The following is a 22,951-nucleotide window of genomic DNA, read 5'->3' on the forward strand; positions in this document are numbered from 1 at the left end:
CAAAAAATTGTCTTGTTGCAATAAATAAGGCAAAATTATTATTTTTTATTTTAAAGTCCCCATGAACCAGAAGCTGCGACCATTATTATTTTTTATATTGTGACCAAGCGTCAACATCCTGCTCTCCCTCGTGAAGCAAATACGGAAGTAACTGAAACTGCAATTCATTGAAATTCTGCTAATGCTGACTCCATAATAGAGCAGATTTCTAATGAGCCCGATGTTAAAATGGCCAATTTACAGCAGAAAAAAATGTGTTTACAGCCTGGTACAAAAACGATTTTGGTTTATATAGCTATTATTACCTTTCATGACAACTATGAGGGGGGTGAATTTTTGTATAACTCATCCGTTTCATTTATATTAGGTTATATTAAGTCTGCATAATTAAGGGCGTGGTTACTTGAGGGACAGCTAAGTCTCCCTGACTGTCACTTTACCTCAGCTGTTTCCGGCTGATTAGTCGCTGAACTCTGCATATATATCATACTTTTGTTTTGTTTCATGTGGTCAGTTGCTTTTTGGAATTATTTATTACAATTATCAGATAATATGGCAAGCTGTGTGCACTTAATTGTGCTCACAAACCATTCATGTGGCCTCTGTTTCCCAGGTGAGTGAAATCATATACTTATATACCATCTCTATTAATGTATTTGTTTTATTTAAGATCTTTTATCATTTATATTTTTCTTAAGAACTTGAATGCACTCCAGAATCTGACAGATTGATTAGCTGTAGGCTATAGAGAAGTCAAGTGCATTTTCTGATTTCAATTAAAGATTTCTTAATGACATGCACAGATGAAATTGTTCATTGCAAAACTAGCAATGTGCGCTAACAAAATCAATATGGTGAGTTTTGATTTCTTGAGGATTTTAAGAAGCAAATCGGCCAATGGGGTAAGCAAAATAATCTTACGTCAAAATGAAAAATTATTTTGCTTACCCCAATATTTTGCTTGTTTAAAAAAATAAAACTACAATTGTCATTATACGCTGTATCTTTCCTATATTGGTGTCTGCTTACTGTTGTAATTGTATTACTTCACTCTTATGTTTTATGCATTGTTGTATAGTGTTCTGACCATAATAAGAAAATGTAAAAAGGGAACGACAACACAGTAAGCTGCATTTTAAATACAGTACATCAGCGATTCTTAATACTGGTCCTCATGACTTCTTACTCTGTTGATTTTGCATGTCTCGGTGAACACACCTATTTAGATAAACCACTGTTTAGTAGAGCCCTCCAAAAAAAAACTGTGTTCAGTTCAACATGTTCCCTACATAGTGTTCACTGCTCTCTACCCCTCCCTGCACACCGGAAATCAGCTGAACTTGAAGTTTACTTTATTTAAAAATGTTGTAACATAACACATACACCACTGTTTGCAGAACATTAGATTCTTCAATTATTACAACTGTGTGAATCGTTATTTAACCCTAATCATGCGATTTGCTTTATGCAAATATAGTCACGACTCGAGCATGTTCCTCTTTGAATTAAACACTCTTTCAACTGGAACCATGGCAGAATAACCTGTTATGTCCACTTTGCAGGGCACTTACAGTGGACGTTAAAATCCTATGGCACTTCTCGTAAAGAGTAGGCTGGTGTCCTTGCCAAATCCCCTCCATCAGCCCTTAACCACTATGGCCTCCCAATCATCCCCATCCACTGAATTAGCTCTGTCACTGTCTCTCCACTCCACCAATAGCTGGTGTGTGGTGAGCGCACTGGCGCCATTGTCCTGTGGTTGCCGTCGCATCATCCAAGTGGATGCTGCACGTTGGTGGTGGTGTAGAGAGACTTCCCTCATGATGGTGAAGCATTTGAGTGTATGGACTTACACGATAAATGCGCTATATAAATACGCATTACTTACCTACTGTCACAATCACCAGCGATCCAGCCTGTGCAGATCGCTGGTAAACCTGCAGATTGCTGGAGAATTACAAATCTGCCAGCAAAAGAACTACATATTCAGTCATGCACCATTCACAAACCTGGCCTAGATTCCCATGATTGCAAACAGACACAGCTGAAGCTGTTCAGGACTAATTACACGGACTATATATACACCTCTCAAACACACACATGGCTGAGTCTTGTTATATATTACTGTGAACACTACAACGCGTTTCCCTTGCCTAGTCTTGCCGTCTACCGATCTTTGCTTTGTTTTATTTGATTATTCATGTCTGCTGCCTGCCTTTGACTATGATTCTGGAGTGTCTGTATACATCTGTTTGCTCCTGTGTTGACTGTTGCTTGCCTGATCAGTCTGTTTAATAAATCCTGCATTTGGATCCTCACTCCCTGTTGTCAGCGTCCACTTCACGTTACACTTACTTACAAAGTGTATCGTTTCATATTACAGTCATTTGTTTATTTTGTGGTGTCACTACATACAAGTATCAGAGATTTATCTTTAATTTATATCCATTATTAATAGCCTATTTAAGAGTTAAGGTAGGTTATAGCCTATTTTTAGTGCATGATTGATTTTTAATATTGATTGAAATTTAATATTAGCGCCATGGCTGTGGCAAATCGCCAATACTGTGTCTAAAATGAAACTATTTCTCTTATAAGAATACAATAAACACAATTATCCCAGGCACAAGATTGTATTAGATTTTAGCCAGTATGAACAAAACATGTAGAAAACACCTCCACATTCCACCGAGAAACAGTCACTCGCGGCATCGAGTCTGCCTTCAGAACTGGCCACTACTGAGAATGAAGCTCGGCTGCCGCCTAATGGTAATGTATTTTCTGAGTCAGAGTCTTTCCCTGAGTACTGCAGCTAACCACGGTTAGTCATGGCATTCTATTTTCTGAGACGTGCATTTCTAAAGGCCGCAAACATGTACATGATAAATGCACTATATATATATACACATTACGTTACACAGACAAAACATGAGTTTGTAATATGAGGGCACATAGCAATAACCCATGCTACACTTGAGTTTGACCCATAATCATGTGTATAAAAAAGGAAATCTAGTCTAAAAGTCCTTTTGTAAGAGGAACTACTTTCTTCCGCCATTCCTTCATATCTGCAGCTGACATCAGAACAGCAGGAACCGTTCCCAATACACTAACGTCACTTTAGAGCTAGTATTTGAATGATTCTCTAGCGTAATATCTAAAGTGATTTTACAGGTGATTTTGTTCACATTTTAAGATTATAAGGCTGAACGTGACATGAAATGCCATCAATCTACAGAGATTTCCCAGTATTTCTCTGTTGCAATCGGGATATCACAATAATTAACCCCTGAAAAAAGCATCACAAACACTACTAGATTACTGTATTTGCGATAAGGAAACTGCTAAACTCATGCGGGAACTAGTCTGCAGTAACGAAAACATGAGACTCATTAGAAATAAACTGATGGCCAAAAAGTATTATACAAAGGGTTATAAAAAAAGTGACCAACTCAAAATACATAAATTCCTGATATGAGAGTCCCATCTCACACTCAATACACTACAAATACTATGCTATGAATACAGCACTACAACATACAAAAGAGAGAGATCGACTTAGAATGTCACTTACCAGTTTAATAATGATTTGATCAGCTGTTGTTAAAAATTACGCTGTTTTTCTCCTCTAAGGGCTTATTATGCGGTCTATGTCGCCATCTTGTGGATGAACAACATCAACTGTCTTTGCTTAGTATGACAGGCTAATGGATGCCAACGCTGTCTCTCTGAAATTATAAACATTTAAAATAGGCAGTATACTTAGAAATAAACTGCATAGTTGCAATCTAAACTACTAACTACTAATATAAACATAATTACACAGATTCAACACAAAAGTCTGCACAGAAACAACAAAAAAATTTCTGCAGACTTTGTTTAGCATGTAACAAATCATACGGTAACTGTACATAACTATTGCTCAGTGGAAACCAGAAATAAGCTGAGGTTCCTCATACACTATTTTCTTAATGCATTTTAAGCAATAAATGGTGTTTTGGTTCAGCCGTTGGGTTTCATCTCTCTGGCTAGTTGGTTTGGTGTGTTCCACACTTTGCTTTGGTTAACATCGGATTGAGTTAACACTACTAAGCAGCATGTAGAATTGGACATCAGCTGAAGAGAGTGTTCTGACTGGTTATTCAGCAATTAATCAGTGTGTGAGGACAAAAACTGAAGATGTACCCAAGTAAACAATTAAAGTCAAGAAGAAACACAAGCAACCTGGCTGTAACTGCAATTATTTGAGAAATGTAGAGAAAATGGTGTGGATTATTAGAATATCAGACATTTGCATGAGTGAAGTGACAATTACTGACAATGACACTAAACACTTTGTTCACACTTTGTGCTCAATTCATCTTCCGGTTTCCCTTTGTGGAACAAGATATGGAAAGATGGAAAGACGCATTCTCTCACACAGGCACAAAAAGTGCGGTCTCGATTCATTTGGCTGCTGTCCGTTTGGTGTGTTCACGGACAGCTTTTTGGTCCATATATGAGCCGAAAACAGTTGTTTTTAATCTGCATTAAGCCTGGTTTATACTTCTGCGTCAAGTGATCGGCATGACCCACAGCGCATGCAACGTGCATAGCTGTGCATTCATACTTCTGCGCACTGTTTCTGTTGCTCTGCAATAACACTTCCGAACCGCTAGCTGGCAGTAGGTGTTTATGTTCCTCTGTGTCGAGTTTCTTCGCTGGTGTTTTGTTTTATCTGAACCCTTCCTTTATCTACAAGTGGTTCAAACTTGCTCATTTTGAGGCAGGAACCGGCAGACGTGCAACAACTTTAACCATAAGGTAAACACAAAGCAACAGTCTCCAACCGGAGCTCCTTGTAAACAGTCGACACTTGTAAACAGGACTTGTGCGGCTCTTGGTCCAGCCCACACTTGTCAGCACTTCCAAGCCAACCAATCACAGAGCTTGCGCTACGCGTCGTTGCGACGTGTAGTTAGATTTTTTGAGAGATGCACGTCAGCGATGCCGACGGCCACGGCGAGGGCTATGTATCTACGCGTAGGCTACGCCGTAGCATTCGTGTGCGCTTGACGCAGAAGTATAAATCAGCCTTTAGTTGTTTGCCATCAGCTTGATGTGTCCCAGCCCTTAGATGCAGGATCTCAATTTAGTCAAAGCAGGAGAAACATGTTAAGACTAGCCATTCACTCATTCCACAACCTGGAATCCCAAACAGCATTACAGCTCCGACGAAGTAACCACAAAGACACATTCAACGCAACGAAGGGAAAAAACCCCAAAGGAAACACAAGGATATTTTATTAGGCTCATTATCTGACAATTACAGAAAAATGCAAATAACAAACTGCACCTTTTGAGCAGCTTTTCAAATACTAAGGTACAAAAAAGGACCGTTTATAATGGCAACCATTCACATCTTATCATGCCAAGCCTTTCATAATGCTACATGGTCAAACTGCATAGTGTAGTGTTTGTACAGCCAATAGAGCTTATTTACTTCATCCTCAAGGTGAACCAAGGTTAAACAGTCTTTTTATAACATGAGTGTACAGTGCTTGGCATTTTCCATGATAAGAAGTGTTTCATAGAGTGCTAATAGACAGAGAGGACGAGTAATGTGTCCGAAATATAAGAAAAGTCTAATAGGAAACTTACAAAAAGACAAACGGCACAAAGTTTAAGCACATCATCACCCCTTTCAATCTCCACAAGAGATATTCAGCATTACTAAAGTGCATCTCTGCAAGACTTGTCATGAAAAACCATTGTTTGTTCGATTTTAAAAAAACAAACACACCGAAAAAAACAAGTAAATAGTTACGCGTAACTGCTAATTTAAAAGTACTTGATTTAAAAGTTTGTTCCTATGATAGAAATGTGTTTTTAGAAACTATTTACATGCAGGGTTTTGTATTATTAATTTCTGAGTGAAATCATTTTAAGACAGCAGACAACAGAAGTGTGTTTTCCAAGGCAACTACTTATGAGTGAGCAGTTTTCAGTTATTTGAAACTATTTTTAGAAGCAAACATGGTGATAAAAGCACACGTTGGTGATCAAGGTTTTTCTCTCGTTTAATAGTTGTCTTTTGTTTCCCTCTCACCGTGCTTTGCCTTTATATTTTGGGTAGCTTCGGTGCGCTTACGATGGGGTTGGTCTCCTGTAGGAAGCGTCGGCCTGCGCTTTTGTAGTCGTAGGTGCAGTCGTGGGTCTCCGAGTAGCGGTGAATAGAACAGAAGATGTTGCCACACCTGACATCAAAAATAAACACACATCTTTATGAGAGCTGCAATAATCAGACAGCAGTCAAAACAATGTTTGCTCAGAGCTGTGGAGATGTGTGCACTTCTGATATCACTTCCTTAGAGCTGAATAAATGGATGGTGTTTGGAGAGCATCCGGATGTGCATTGATTTTTAGCATGGAACTGAAGCAGAAAACCGTTTGGGGAAAAGTGCATAGTAGGACCAGATGGAAATGTTTCTAAACATCCCACACAGAGGTCAAACATCTTGTTTCTGAAGACTGTGGTTAAAATTTCCTTGTGAAGCTGACATAACAACAGTTTTTTTCTTTGTTTTAACAGTATGGCATGGCCTATAATATATGAAGAGTTCAGATGCAACACTCTCTAAATGCATCAGACCTCTTTTTTTTTATTTTCTGTTAGGCTCCTCTGATTAGGTTCAGAAGTTTTATGTTTTAGATAATGAAAAGGTTATTAGCTGGTAAATAAAATAACTTTTTTTCAAAAATGTTACTTTAGACAATTCTTTGTTTTTTAACAAGGTAGATGTTCATTTGCGTCAAAACCAGCTAAATCCACTTGTGCTTTTCTTGCAAAAACCTCTAAATCCACCTATTGGCACAAGACAGTGTAATTAGTCACTAAGGGTTATTGCTATGTGCCTTCAAATCACTAAGGGTGCAATTAGAAATTATTTTACCAAACATAAAACACATTACACAAACCACCTAAAATTAAAAATACATAAATCTGTCAAGTAGCGGTTCATTCCACTGTGGTAACCCCTGATAAACCAGGGACTAAGCAGAACGAAAATGAATTAATGAGATCAGTCAAGTGCATTAATCAATAACATTAAAATTGACATTAATTAAATCTTAACCATTTGTTGTCATTTCTGATATTTGGGATTTAGATTTAATGTAAGTAGAGCAATGTAAACATTACAAACATTTTAAACTAAGCTTGTTAGATTCAAATTATGTAGTGTAAAAACATAATGAAACATTAATATCTGTGCAATGTCCATTAATATAAAAAGCGTATCAGACATATAGGTAATGTGAAGTAATATAAATAATGTATAGTTTTATACATTATATTTATCTTTTAAAAAATAGCTTACATTAGCAAATAAAACACAAGGTAGGCCTACTGGGCAAAAAGGCTCATCCAATTCATCAAACACCATCTTTTAAAATCTAAATCGGTAGATGTGCTATATGCAGTAAAATGATCTTGCCAAAAGTCTTTAGCAAGCCACTTACGTAAAAATATAACAAACCCAAAGTAATATTAAAATTGAAAACATTTCTTTTTTAAATGTTAAATATATTTAAGATGTCTTTTAAAATGTAATATATAGGTGCAGTGCTTCCCACACATAGACTTTACTTGGGCCGGCTGCCCAGGTATATGAACGACCGCCCAGGTATATTTAGTGACACGGTTTTTTACTATTATTATCATCATCCTTTTACACTTTGTTGTATCCGCCTAATATAACCAAACATCCGCGATCAATTAAATAGTGTAAAATGTGCTCTTGTTTACCTGTTTTGTTCTGTATGCACGAGACCTTTCAACACACCTACAGTTTAGGCCCCGTTTACACTAATACGTTTTAGTTTTAAAAACAATCCACGTACACACTGGCGTTTCACCTAGCGTTTCGTAACAGCTCTCTGTCCAAACGACACCACTGAAAACGCACATCACGTGACCACACACACACAAAATGTATCACTCAGTTCACCGGTTTTGAAAAAAAATGCATGATACAGTTGTTTGCCTGGATTAAAGCTTCATGACTACAGGCACAGAGACACTGAAGGAAGTCATACAGATAACAAACATGACATGAACAGAAATAGCTCTGTGTGGTAATGGCCCGTGCACTTAGACTAAATAAAGTGCACACTTCCTTTTAAGATTACTGATGTATATTAAGTTCCTCTGTTTTGAAGTGTTACAAAAAACTCATACTCAAGAATAAGTGAACTGAGAAAATTAAACCGAGTCGCCACCTTCGTAAACATTTCTTTATTAATTCTAACCTGAGAATGCAACACAGCTTAGAATGATTATCAGATTGCAAAGACTGCACTGTAATGATGTCAATCTGATGTGCAACACAGCACAGTGCTCTTTTCACATAACTGGTGTTTCACTTTAGCAACAAATCAGCCACTCCTCCTAAGTTATAAAATGTTTTCATTTTTTCAGTTACCAAAGGAGAAGCTTCTTTGTGTATTTGACCAAAATAAAACCTCTATGTTTTAACATTTAAAATGGAAAGGGGAAAAAGCATAAATATTAGTTTTGCGACTGTAGAAATTAAATGTATATTTAATGTAATAGTTGTAATAATATTATTTTTATTGTTGTTGTTGTTAAATGTACATATATATATATATATATATATATATATATATATATATATATATATATATATATATATACACACACACACACATATACACATATATATATATATATATACTGTATATGTGTGTGTGTGTGTATATATATATATATTTTATATATATATATATATATATTTTATATATATATGTTTTTATATATATATATATATATATATATATATATATATATATATATATATATATATATATATATATATATATATATATATATGTATATATATATATATAAAAAAAACATATATATAAAAAATATATATATATATATACACACACACACACACACACATATACAGTATATATATATATATATATATATATATATATATACACACAGTATATATATATATATACACAGTATATATATATACACAGTATATATATATATATATATATATATATACTGTATATGTGTGTGTGTAAATATATATATATATATTTTATATATATATGTTTTTTTATATATATATATATACATACATATATATATATATATATATAAAAGTGTGTGTGTGTGTGTGTGTGTGTGTATATATATTATATATGTCAATTAAATCTGATAGATTTTTTAAAAATATTTATGAAAAGATGTTTAACAAACAGATGTTTGGCTAATAATTCAGGGCGGCTAATAATTCTGACTTCAACTGTATATACATATTTGACATGGGCATGATAAAATTACTTGATTTTGTGTAATGTCCACATGCCTCATTCATTTCACTTTTTGTGTGTGTTTGTATTCACTTTTTTTGTGTGAGCTTGCTCAATGAGCACGAGCAAATGGGTTGTCGCATTGCAATTAGTTTTTATTTCACATGACTTCTCAGAGCTTAAAATTAAGGATTTACCAAATTTATCTCTGACCACACGTTATTTCTTAGACACAAATTTTAAATAATGTGTCAAAACAAGTAAAATATAGCTGTATCCATGCACTTTTTAATTCAACAAAACTTTTCTTTAAAAAAAAAAAAAAGACATTTAAAAGAATTATTGTCATGTAGGCTATATCTAAAATATGCACAGCAGTCTGTCCTGGCCAAATGTCCCAGATAAGCAGTTAACTACACATAAATATTGTTACTGTAAAAAAATGATAATTAAACATCATTAACAAAAACACCTGTAAGCAAAGAAAAGCTGGCAAAAAAACATACCGTGTGTGATAATGAAAGGATGATCATGCGCACACGGTTATTGTTAGGCCTGTTAATAATTTGTTTATAGACTAATTAAAATGAAAGCAGTGACGGCTGCTGCTTACAAAAGGATATATATATATATATATATATATATATATATATATATATATATATATATATTTTATAAGCAGGACTGTGGGTGCACAACCATCGCTTTTTGTCCAGTTTATTTCAGAGATCTCATCAGTTGCGTTTTCTCTAAGCACGGTTGCTTTCCGCAAGTAAACAGGAGCGCGCACGCTTCTTAACAGTCACACGCATCACATTACCTGTGCATGCGAGTGATCATCCTCTCATTCTGTATTCATCTGCTTTCTTTTGCTCGCGCGAACACAATTAGTTTAGTCAGTCATGCTGCTTCTTGATTCTGAGATCACATCTGCATGCATATTGGGCCATCTTTATTGTCGAACCCTGCTTTTAAGAAAACTACAAATTAAAAATTATTTTCAACTAGCCAAAGTGGCTAATGGGAGCGGCTGTCTTACCCGCCATAGCGGAAATCTATCTGCATTTGGCGGGTGTTAATGTCAAGCCCTGACTACTAACAATTATTTTATTATTATTTTATTATTATTATTATTATTAAGCATGCTTTTTATTATGAATTGTTAGTTAAAATATTATGCAGTTTATTGGTTTTTGTTTTTACTATTTAACTATGTATAATTATTATCAAGAGTCAATAAATAAATAAATAAATATATAAATCACTATAAAAATTATAATTATGAAGCAGTATGCTTTTTAATATGAATTGTTAGTTCAAATAGCATTAATTTTATTTTTACAATTTAACTACGTAGTATTATTATTAACGATAAATAAATAAATATTGAATTATATGCATTTCTTCAATTTGTTCTGCTTGTTTTTAACAAATTTAACACATATACTTTGATGGTCAGAAATTGATCGGTGTGGCAAAATGTTTTTAGGTTTAAGTGCTGCATTAAGAGCCCATAGTGTACCTGCATTCATAACTGGTAGCTAATCCAGTCTTCTTTCCACACAGGAAGCAGTGCTTTGAGCTCTTCTTCTTCGCTCCAGAGGAAACCTTCACAGGGGGCAAGTGATGCGTCTGAGTCCCTAAACCAACATTTACACAAAACACAACAAATCACAGGAACACAAGAGAGATAATTACAACACCTATAAAATATGTGGAAAAATACCCATGTACTATTTTAAAAAATCAGTTTATCTCTACACATCTCACAATAATGAAGACCAATGGAAAGCCACAGATAGTGAGAGAAAAAAAAAGCGGCACGCAATGGGGCATGAGATTGGTTTTCCAGTCATGTACTTGCTGGTCTGTCTATTCTATTATTTGCCATCACTGCCGCATTTTCAAGCCAGTAACAATCTGAAATGTGACAGAACGTTCAGACGTGGTGAAATGTCAGGGAAAATTTCCCAAATGTATCAGGAGGACCACCTGTTGCACAAGCATCATCCAGACTCTGAAGAGCACAAATCGAGCACACAGTTTCTCTTAGCATCAAACACCTGAGCTGCTTTTTGTGTGTTGTTTCAAATGACTGCTTTTGTAAACATGTGACAGTCTGAATATTTATCTGTGCGACAGGCCTGTGCTGTTCATTGCCCATTTCTTGGTTTCAGACAGTAGTTATTCTCTGCACGACACTGAATATTTAAGAGCCTGACAGTCCATTTCACATGTAACACCTCCGGTAAAATCAGCACTGCAGTCCTGGCCTACTGGAGACCAGACTTTCATTGCTGTATTTGATAAATAAAGAAGAGACACAAAGTTTAAAGGGATAGTTCACCCAAACACTCTCTCCACTTGTTCCAAACCTGTTTGAGTTTCTTTTTCTTGTTGAAAATATTTTGAAAAATGTTGGAAACTGCTAGCCACTGACTATAAATGTCACGAAAAATGGTATTTAAACTCATATTGGTAGCATTTAGCACTGTATAAAGCACATAATCTGTACCTGAGATGATGATTGTCATAGTAGTATATGCTGTTGTTCTGCTGCAACATTGCGGAAATAGAAAGCATTTCTAAAATATAAATTTCTCGCTTTGCCGATGCAGATGGTTAGGACAAAAACTCATTTTAGCCACTGACTTTCTTCAGTTTTTTTCCTACAATGGATGTCAATGGCTTCCAATATCCAACACTATTCAAAATATCTTTGTCACAATTTATTTTAATGTTATCAACATACCATTAACTAAGACTTTGAACTCAATAAACTACTAATTTGCTGCATATCAATAGTTAGTAAAGCAGTATTTAAGTATTAAGTAGGATTAGGGATGTAGAAAAAGATTGTACTTTATAAGTGCTAATAAATAGTTAATTTCTTAATAGGCAGGTTATAAGCCAGTAGTAAATGGTGCGAATTGTCATGTAAACTTATTGTCATGTGTTATGTTAATGTTATCTTTCGTGTTATTTTGGTGAACTACTTTATGTCTTTTCTTGAGTTTTCTTGTAAATCATTCCAATATAAGCACATTTGTTGGCACCTAGAAAACTATAAAATACTATAGGGCTCTGTAGTATAGCAAATAAATCTACATGTCGAGGGATAACACTCTCTATATGTGTAAATTAGAGATGTGGCAATCAACTAGACAATTTTTTCAATTTTTTCTCATGACCTGCGACTGCCCAGTCACTGCCCGGTGACTGGGTTGTTGCTAGATCGGATATGGCTGAAAGTTAACAAGATTTTTTTGTATTATTTATTAAATTTCCCATTTATTGTATTTTATTAATGTCTACCCCCACCCCAATCATCACAGTAACATAAAAACAGTAGTTGTACAGAGTATTCTTTATGCTTTCTATTAAATTACCCAATAAATTGTATTTTTAACACCTACCCCCACCCAAACCCTAAACCCAACCATCACAGTACTGTAAAAATATTAATCATTGTTATACAGTGTCATAAAAAATGATGCTATATTGATGTGCATATCACACTTCCGGCCGGCCGCATATCCGATCTAGGCCTTTTTAACTGTCTAGGTAAAAAACTAAAACTTTTTCCCCCTTTGAACACAATATATTTATATTTTGGAGCAGTAAACATGTCAGGTTAAATAAATCAAAAAAAGCATTGACTTCTGCTGTCTTCATTTGTTTCAAAAACACAGATTTCTTTACAATTTAAAATGGCATTTGATATTTTTTTTTTGCTGGAGATACTGTTGTCCTTAAAACAAAAAAATGTAAATAAAAAATCTTACACATACCTTAGGAACGGTATTGCAGAAAATGTTGGGAGTTTTAAAACCTTGACTTTTCCAAACCGCAGTATATCTTGAAAAAAGTTATCATCCCATGCCTAATCCAACCTAGACTTTACCCGGTGACTGGCCAGTGGTCTGGTCAATTTCAGCCCATCTGTTCTTAGTCATGGCATGGGCAACGATGTCATGCACTGTGTCCTAACAACACACAACGCACCCCGATTCCAGTGATAAGCAATTTGTCTGTCTGCACCAAACGCGGCATGACAGAAACAATTAAACACCAGCCACTGGACTCAAAATTAAATGATAAAGGCTTTTAACCTAATTAATATATATTAAAGCTCAACTTTTAGCCTATTAACTTTATTAATAGGCTACTGAGTGACTGATGTTGTTGGTTTGCACTGAGCTACAGTTCATTTTCAGATTATTTAATGCTGCTGTTTTCATTAGTATGGCAATAAATATTACATAAAATGGTATTTAAACTCACATTGGATGAATTTAACACTGTATTAAGCACATAATCTGTACCTGAATTTATCATTGTCATAGTAGTATATGCTGTTGTCAAAAACTCCTTTTAACAAAGATACCTTTTATCGCATGTTTCAAAGTCGTGTTATCTGTTGTTAGGACATAAACTGCATAAAAAATTGTTATCGGTGTGGAACTCTTTCAGCAGCGTGTGAAAGCGAGTACTTTCAGAACCATAAATCTGCAAAATTAGTAGATAGAATAGTATATAGAAAGAGTGGAATAGATCAGGGGGATGTTTCATAAAACCGGTTAAGAAAAGCATAGGTTAAAGTCAAAAACCCTCAAAGCTTGGTTTATGGAACAGCCCCCAGGAAGGGTCAACGAACCAGGATTCAAAGCCAGAATGCCAGAAATGCAGTTTCGCTACACTTCAACACACTGCCGACAAACATTTACATAATTGATCCGAAATTGTATTAATGATGGAGTTTTTTCCAATCAGAGAAACCGTCGCTTTGACATTTCTTGATAAATTATGGTATCACTTTACAATAAGGTTGTATTAGTTAATGTTAATGCGTTTTCTAACATAAACAAACAATGAACATTACATTTATTACAGTATTTGTTCATGTTAGTAAAAGTTAGTTAATGAAAATACAGTTGCTCATTGTTAGTTCATGTTAATTTACGGTGCATTAACGAATGCCAGCAAGCATGAATTTGGATGTTAATAAGGCATTAGTAAATGTTGAAGCATGATCAATAAATGTTGTACAAGTATTGTTCATACTTAGTTCATGTTAGTACATACATTAACAAAAATTGACTAATGAAACCTCATCATAAAGTGTGACCCAAAATATTTTAAAGTAAAAACTAGTCAATGATCATTTTAATATAAAATTGTCAATATTTGTTTTTTTTCAGACAGCTTTCGCTATCCTTTTCATTAATTTGCATCAAGAAGTAACATCATAACAGTCTAAACTGTGAGCTTCCTGTCACATAATGACAAACTCACAAATGAAATGACACTGCATATGTTTCATTTTTATTTTTAACTCTTAAAGTTCCGTTAAGCACTGACTTACACTTTACAAATCCAAAAAAGATCATGATTTCAGCTAAAACTCTTTTCAATGTTCTACTGAAGAAAACCAGTTGGCCATTAGTAATGCTGTAGGCTGCAGGCACTCAAAAGTTTCACAAGTGACATGTGCAGCATGACATTAAACCAGTGGCCTGTGGATTTACAGATGGGTTTCACAGGCCTGGGGAGCGCAGGCGTAAAAATGTAAAAAGGTGTGAAAAAGGGCCAAGACTCGCCACGAATGATAATATTCTTAAAAACAAAAGTTTCTGCCGCAGGACGGCATTTTGAATGCTTGATTTCACATGAACAGAGGCGTTTATGTCAAGCCACTCACCTAATCTCTTTATTGAACTGGAGAGGCCACTTGATGAGCTTGATGCCTGCAATGACAAGGTTTCGTGTGATAAAGTGTTCACAAGATCCACAGAACTATTCTCATTAGCTGAAATGCCATGGCTAATGAATCGGCCTTGTGATCTGTTTTGCATGCTGCATAATATGCAGCGAGCGTCTATTCTTGACAGGATATGCGCTCTACTTGTAGCACTAATTTGCAAGATGACATTCACAAGTCATACAGAGTTAAAATAAATTAATTATGACATTAATATAAATTTTACCAATCAAATAAAGCTATTTATATATAGTATGTTTAATATTAGTGTTGCAAATTTTACATAAACTAAATTAACTATTAAAATTAATCAAGTCAATTATAACCAAGTAGATCAAGAAAAACAATAATATTACACAATAATATTAATAATAACTATAATTAAAATATTCTTTAAATGTAAAAAACTTATTGAAATGTATTATTGCAGGATTATTATTATTTAAGTGAGCAATATGACCAAAACCTTTACATGAACGTACTGTTCTGTACCGTTGCGGATGTTTTCATCCACTCTGGGGTGATTTTGTGTCTTAATCTGGTCATTGCTTTCTCTGTGTTTCAGCTAGCAAATTGATTTTTGGTGACAAATCTTATTTTGACTCATATTTTTCGGAAAATGCTTAAAAACTCAACACAAATTTACTACTCTTTTGTTATGTTTGGGATGAAAACACGTACTGAATTAAACTGCTGTAAAAATGCATCAGATACATTTTTTCAAATTTTTTTGCATTAATCTATTGATCAACCTCAGTACTGATCAAAACTACTAAATAGCTTGGAAAATTACAGGAATTTAACTCTTTAATTCCCAAATTCATAAATGATTTCACTGTTTTGGTGAAAAAAAACCACACAAAATGACATATTTTCAATATGAAAAGTAATAGTGGACTGGATTTTTTTTACCTTTAATCAAAGTCTTGGACATGTGAAACAACATTGATACCTTGACGAATTTTTACTGTTGATCATCAGTTAGCACCATTAACCCTTTAGATGTGCAAAAAAAGCTGAGTTTCTGGATTTTTTTATGGAGTAAAACAGCTAATTAAAGTGTGTGTATGTGTGTGAGAGTGACCTTTGCGCACTTACCTTGATGTGTCTGAGAATAATCAAAATATGAATATCAGGTCTCAGAACTACATGGGGACTAAAAACAAAAGACTAAAACAAACACATAATAAAAACAAAGACTGTGTATGTATCAATGGGGCAAAAACAGCCACCAACAGTAAATTAGGGAGAAAAAATTATCTAACAATCTAACAATCCATCAAAGCCAATGTTGTTACTAATCTTTCACATGTCCAAAACTGTGATAAAAGGTTAAAAAAATCCAGTCTACAACTACTGGACGTATTGAAAATACATCACTTTGAATGTTTTTTTCATCAAATAAGTGACATCATTTAAGAATTTGGCAATTAAAGAGTTAAAATCCTGTTATTTTGAAAAACAATTTAGTAGTTTTGATCAGGACTAAGGTTGATTCACAGATTTATGCAAAAAAATTGAAAAAAAAAATTGATCTGATGCATTTTTAGAGCAGTTTAATTTAGTGCACAGTGGTTAAGTTATGATGAAAACCTAATGCTGTTCACACCAGACGCGGCAAGCGTGGATAAATTACGCTATTAAGTTATTTATGAGGGCTGTAAAACAGCCTTGATTCATTTGGAGCCGTGTCTGAGTCCACTAGATCCTTTCAGAGGTGCACCCAGCTCTGTGAGCTCATAAACTCCTCCAGAAACTTAACCTAGATGATGGAAGCATTCAGCGGTGCTTCTGAATGAGCCGAGCCCAGTTTGATGAACTGTTGTTGGTGTCGGCAGGAGGATTTTCCCCCGTGACACCAACAAAAGGCGCTACTTCATAATTAGGCCCCCACAAGAGCAAGCTCCTGATTGGTTACCGCAGCGCGAATGTCCACTGAAGTTCAGATTTTTCGAACTCGAGTGCTTTGCGCAAAATACGCAATACGCACGTTAAGCGTGTCAATCGTGCAAAGCGATCAACTCGTGCCGTTTCATTTGCTTGAATTGCATCATTCACGCCGTAAGATGTCTATTTGCGCCTTTGCATTGACTTAACATGTAAATCACTTGTGCTTGATGCTTCTTTCGCATCTGGTGAGAACGCAGCATCAAGACTAAACCTATACGATTCACATTGGTCAAATTAACATTAACTGTAAAATGGGAGAAAAAACATTTATATTTAACTCATCAAATAAAACAACTGAAATGAACATTTCAATAAAATAATTTTAGATTAAATATTTTCCAATAACAAATGATTTACATTATTATAAGTGGAATATACAGCCAAATAACACATTTATTTTGACATAGTATTTTAACTGTGTTTACTGTTTACTGGCTAAAAAAGGTCGGTATAATATACAATTTTCAGGTATCAGAGAAATTTCACAATTTCCAATACCAATCTTAACATGACTTTTTATATTTTGAAGCATTTCTGAGGTTAACAGCAATTTCCCATCAGCTCAAACAAGTCCATCGCGTTTTTAATTTGTCTTAAATACAGGGTATAATGTTCAGCAAGCATCTTTTCAACCTCTAGTATCACTAATTTGCACAACATGTTTTTGCATGTCATGAGTTATAGCAAATACCCCATATCCTGCTGAGATCAAATAAACATCAGGTTTGAGAAGCCAAATAAGAGGTGAGATCAGTAAAATCAGAAGCAGAAGTCAAGGTTACCAACTCACTGTGAAACCAGCTGTGCGCTGTAGGGGGGAGATCCTCCTCAGCAGGTCCTCCTGCAACAGATGGATGTTGTTTGGAAGGGGGGCGGCGGTAGCACATAACCTTCCCAAAGCGTAAGGACCGGTCAAGGCCTCCTGACCACCACTGCCCGCAAGGGAAGCCAGAAGTTCTGTGTTGCTCACTGATCCCAATGGCTCTTTAGTGGCTTTATTGGCCAAGTTAGTAATGTCTCGGGCTTCGTTTCTGGAAATCACCTCTGAGTGCTTGTCAACTTTGATTGTGGATTGTGAAGGAGAACTGACGGGGAGAGATGGGCTGGTTCTGAGGAGAGCATGAGATGGACTGGGATGAACGGAGGAACCGGTGAACTCAAAATGACGCGGAGGTGTGAAGGGCTCAGTGGTGAGGGTCAGGTCATGTTGGGACGGTAGTCTCCAATTGGAGTTGACAGCTTGGGAAAGAAGAGGAGCTGCGGCGTTGGCTTCAGGCATCGTTAAAGAGTTCAGACTTCGCTCTCGCTGAGCAGATACATCCAAACTCAGGGGTTCGGGAAGATTGAAGGGCACAGCTTTGGGCGACTCCATAACAGAGGTGTTCTCAGTTAGCGTTAGGCGGTCGCTCTGGATATCAACTTCATCCTGAACTCCAGGACTGGACAGAAGAGATAGAGGTGGGTACACGCAGTCTCGCATGACTTTAGGCCCTCTCATATCCAGCCGCGATACTTTAGGAGGGAGTCTAATCTTCCTGGGCACCGGATTATCCCATGGTTCCTCAGCCTGCAGCATGTATATGCCAGAGGCTGCAGAGGACGGATGAGCGCAGCCTGAGGAAGCGGGACTGGAGAGAGATGTGAAGGGTTGGTGGGAAGAGCCAGTTGTGGGGAAGGACACAACAGGTTGCTGCTGATCACTGATTGGAGGTAGATGAGTTGAAGAGGCGTGGCCTATTTGAGGAAGGACACGGAACATTCGATGGTGTCGGGCAGAGCCGTGGGAACCGCTGCAAGGTCGCGGACCCACTGGAGGTCGGACTTTTAATTTAGCAGACTTTTTGGGCTGACAGAGAAACAGAAGAAAAAAAACATGTTTGTCCATTAAGGTAAGTAAACAGAAGATATAATGAGCATTCCTTTGTGATCAGGGGCATATTGCTGAAAGTATCTGGTCTAAAGGTCCCATGAAGTGCTTTAAAATGTGCATTTTTATTCGATTTTTGGCGTGATATCAACTGAAAAATCATGAGGGTGGGAGGGCTCCTCCCCTTTTAAAAACAGCCAATAGTTTTTGTTCTTATCACAGCTCTGCCAGTGAGAGTGGTTGAGATCAAGTGCAACAAATGAGAAGCGCCTTGAAGGAGGTGGGGCATGTCAGATACTAGAGAGCATTTGACTGGTCTTGAAGACTTGATGAAAAACTTCATCTCATGCATTGTGTTCCAGCATTATATTTATTGGCTGAAGTTTTATTATTAGTGCATACCCCGAAATTTCCCCTTAATATTACATTTCACCTCATACTTTGAAAACTTCAAAGTATGAGGTGACATGAAAAAAAAATCATTGATCCACTTAGGTGACAAACTGCAAGCTTTATTTGTTTATATCAGTTTTATATTTCCTAATGCGAATTTTGTCAGTGTTTTGGAGCTAATACAGTAGATATCCTTAAAACCAACAGACTGAAACTGACATCTAAAAAAAAAAATAAAAAAAATTCTTGGGACTTTTAACATAGGATATGCTCAATTAGAAGTTTTTGTAAATTTATATTACATAAGCTAATCTTAAAACTAATTAAGGAGTGTTCTATCTTGCCAAATTGTACCTTATGTCTAGATAGGGTATCTTAAATTGCATAATCAAGTTCGACAATCCAGTCTCAGTTCTGTTACCATGTAACCAACACTGTGTGAGCTGAGTTATCCTAAACAAAACCGGTAAGCTTTTAGACAAAAGCAGGTTGACATTTTTTGCAATAGAAGCTACATCGCTTTGAAACTCAAAAAAGAGATTAGTCACATACACTATAACCAGTAATCCTCCATGTTGGTCTCTGTAATGCTGGTTGCAGTTCCTGTACTAACAGTAATATCATGCTACACTGCAGTCAGTGTTTTGTCAACATCAAGGTCCTCCAAGCATCTTTCTTCCATTAAACATCTTTATTTCTTTTTCAGTCATCGATAAATGTAGTGCCATTGTTGAACAGCGCAATTATAAGCAGTTCTTGTTTTCTGTTAGCTACTGTAAGTTAGGACAGCTGTCAGGTTGCCCTAAAGTTAAGAGAGCTTTAGGATTTTTTTGTAAAGCTAGATTGTTTCTGTTATACAAGCGTTCTATCTGTAGATGAGTTAAGACAACGATCTTAGGAAATGCTGTTTCTCCTAACTGTAATCCTAACTAAAACCACCATGGCTACCAAACAGATAGGATCTTAAGATTTTAAAGTTAGGACCTTTCTGTAATATGCCCCCAGAAATAAAGGTTATGACCAAATTTAAAATATAATCATATAAAGTGTATGACCCCTGTAAACAAAACCTGGACCCCCTCTTCACTCCCCAATCTCACCACCATAATAACTGAATGTACCTCACACAGGTGAACGGGCTGGATAAACCACCTATAGTAAAAACACACTCTCATCTCTCAGACACTTTAAGCGACACTTGCACCAGTTTTGCACATTTGCACCAGACACGTTCTTACAATCACTCCTTATTTTAAAAACAAAACAAATATGAGTAAAATTTACTCAGTTCAGAGTGTATTTGGTCCCTCTCTAAATTGAAGTATAGAGCTAAAGTTAATGAGACAATAAGGATTAATTATGTGATAACTGAGCGCTGATGATGAGCACCTGCTGCAAATAAGTAGAAACACAGAAGAGAAACACTAAACCACAACTGACTTAAAACAGCAGCAGCAGTTTCACTTATTACTTACCTGTTTGATTTTCTGTCACATACCAACATATGTCCATATGATAATTATTTTGAATTAACTGTTTTAGTTATTTACATTTTACAAAAAAATAACAACAAAATAATTGTTTTTCCTGATGTCACCATCATGGAGAACAGTGGTTCATTACTTGGGCTCTTTGACTTGAAACGTTGACTACGTTTACATGGACACCAGTAATTCGATTTTAATGCGATTAAGACAATACTCTGATTAAGAGTTAACCATGTAAACAGCGATTTTTGATTAATTTAATCAGATTAAGGTCATAATCGAAGATAAAGAAAATCGAATTAAGACGTGTGGAGGATGTTGATTTTAGTCGCATTATTGAAGTGCATTACAGACATGTAAACACCTTAATTGAATTATTACCGTCATGTAGGACTTTTCGCAGCGTTTTGCGACAGGATAGTCCACACACATACACACACGCAGATAGCGCGGTGAAGCAATGAAGTTAATCGAATTATGTGCTATAACATGTAAAATGGGATCATGAAAGTAACACTTAAAAAGCAACTCATGTAAACGCCTTATTATTCTCTTAATTAGATTAAAGCAAATAATTTGATTACTGATGTCCATGTCAAAGTAGTCAGTGTTTAGAATAAAAAAATAAAAAAAAACTCAAACATTATTGAGAAGCATATGCGGATTCATTATATCGGTGTGTTTTGAGTGTCTCAGACACAGAATTACTTTGGTGATATAACATTCTAACTTAACATACCAAAATCAGTGTTATTGATTTGACCAGTCACCACAGAATCAATTATCCTAATCACATGCTCTCTTTATGCAGTACTTGCCATAACACACTATTTGACAAGCAAAGAGAAACTAATATAAGAAATCGAGTCAATGAGTCCAAGTAAAGCAACTGCTGTTCTCCTTAATGGTGACATCTTAAAACAAAAAGTGGCGTTTTTTAATTGTTGTTGTAAAATAAAAAGAAATTCAGTTCATTCTCAATAACAACACTATATGTAATTTTTTAGAGTCTGGCAGAAATTAGTAATACTGTAAGTAAAGCTGTTGTTTGTGAAGTTGCTTAATGTTTCTTTGCTGAGATTTTGAGAAATTTTGTTTTATTTCAGTTGATTTCACCCAAGGCTGTGACTGAAGTCAGTTGTAGTTTTGTCTTTCTATTCTGTGTTTCTGGTTATTAAAAGCAGGTGTTTATCATCAGCACTCAATCAACTTTTAATTAGTCCCTCCATTGTCTCATTAACTTTAACTCAATTTAGAGCAGGACCAAATACAATTTCTAAGTAAACTGTTCTCAGAAAATTTTGCTGTGTAAGCGAGAAAGAGTTTTGAATGTATTGCCATATCAGCTTCTCCGGCTATTTCAAGGCAAACATTTTCTAAAATAATTAAAAAGTAAAACAATGAAAATATGAGATTATTTATAACCACAACCAATTAAACCACTCTTCATTTTACACCTCTGAAGGTTTTTCTCTCAACACAATTCTAGATGTTGACAGTACCAATGCCCACATAAACACGCAAGCTAAAGCAGACAAGCTAGACAGTATCTGTGACTAAGACACATCTTCTGTCAACAATGCATAGTTGAGTGTGAATAATTAACTTCATATGCCAATGCGCTGAGCTGTTATTTATTACAGCGCCAGATAATCAGACTCGGCGTGGGCTGGACGGCACTCCCTCAGGCCAGCTGGAGAATTGAGCACTTCCATACTGCTCGGCTGACAGATCTAATCAGATGTGTTTGACAGTAAGAAGGTTCGTGCGCTTCAGGATAAGATGACTGGGCTGGAAACAGTGGAGGAGGAGCAAAGACAGATAAGAGTATTTTTCAACCGCCTGCGCTGTTACCTTTTTGTTAAGGTTCATGTTCTCCATCTTGGCCTTGAGCAGCTTCATTTTGCCCATTGTGATGGAGTTTTCTAGCGTCTGCTGCTCTGAAGAAGTGATTTCTTGTTCCTCCTCCTCTTCTGGGCGCACATTTCGTACAGAAGCACCACTGAAAGCACACGAAAGGAGAAACTCTGATTATTTGTGTTTAATAGTGCTGATCGTTTCACTTTTGTTTTTTGTTTTTTAATGTATTGGATTTACAAAACATTTTACATTAATTTTATGTTGTATATAAAAAGAAATGTTTGGAATTCTATTAACAAGCAC

General features: G+C 35.7%; 1 protein-coding gene across 2 annotated transcripts in view; it reads right to left on the reverse strand.

Annotated features, from left to right (window-relative positions):
- Window positions 1–5,266: 5,266 nt before the first annotated feature.
- The window catches only part of zfand4 (zinc finger, AN1-type domain 4), a 53,907-nt gene continuing 36,222 nt past the window's right edge, over window positions 5,267–22,951 (reverse strand). For both annotated transcript variants that reach the window (XM_056470855.1, XM_056470854.1), the window contains exons 6-10: window positions 22,643–22,790; window positions 17,832–18,887; window positions 15,032–15,077; window positions 10,853–10,970; window positions 5,267–6,236 (exon numbers count right to left, since the gene is read on the reverse strand). In XM_056470855.1, coding sequence (XP_056326830.1) covers window positions 6,101–6,236; window positions 10,853–10,970; window positions 15,032–15,077; window positions 17,832–18,887; window positions 22,643–22,790 — 1,504 coding nt within the window. In that variant the 3' untranslated portion in view covers window positions 5,267–6,100. The remainder of the gene's footprint in view (window positions 6,237–10,852; window positions 10,971–15,031; window positions 15,078–17,831; window positions 18,888–22,642; window positions 22,791–22,951) is intronic.

The sequence above is a fragment of the Danio aesculapii genome, chromosome 13 (genome assembly GCF_903798145.1).
Source record: "Danio aesculapii chromosome 13, fDanAes4.1, whole genome shotgun sequence".
In the NCBI taxonomy this organism is placed as follows: domain Eukaryota; kingdom Metazoa; phylum Chordata; class Actinopteri; order Cypriniformes; family Danionidae; genus Danio; species Danio aesculapii.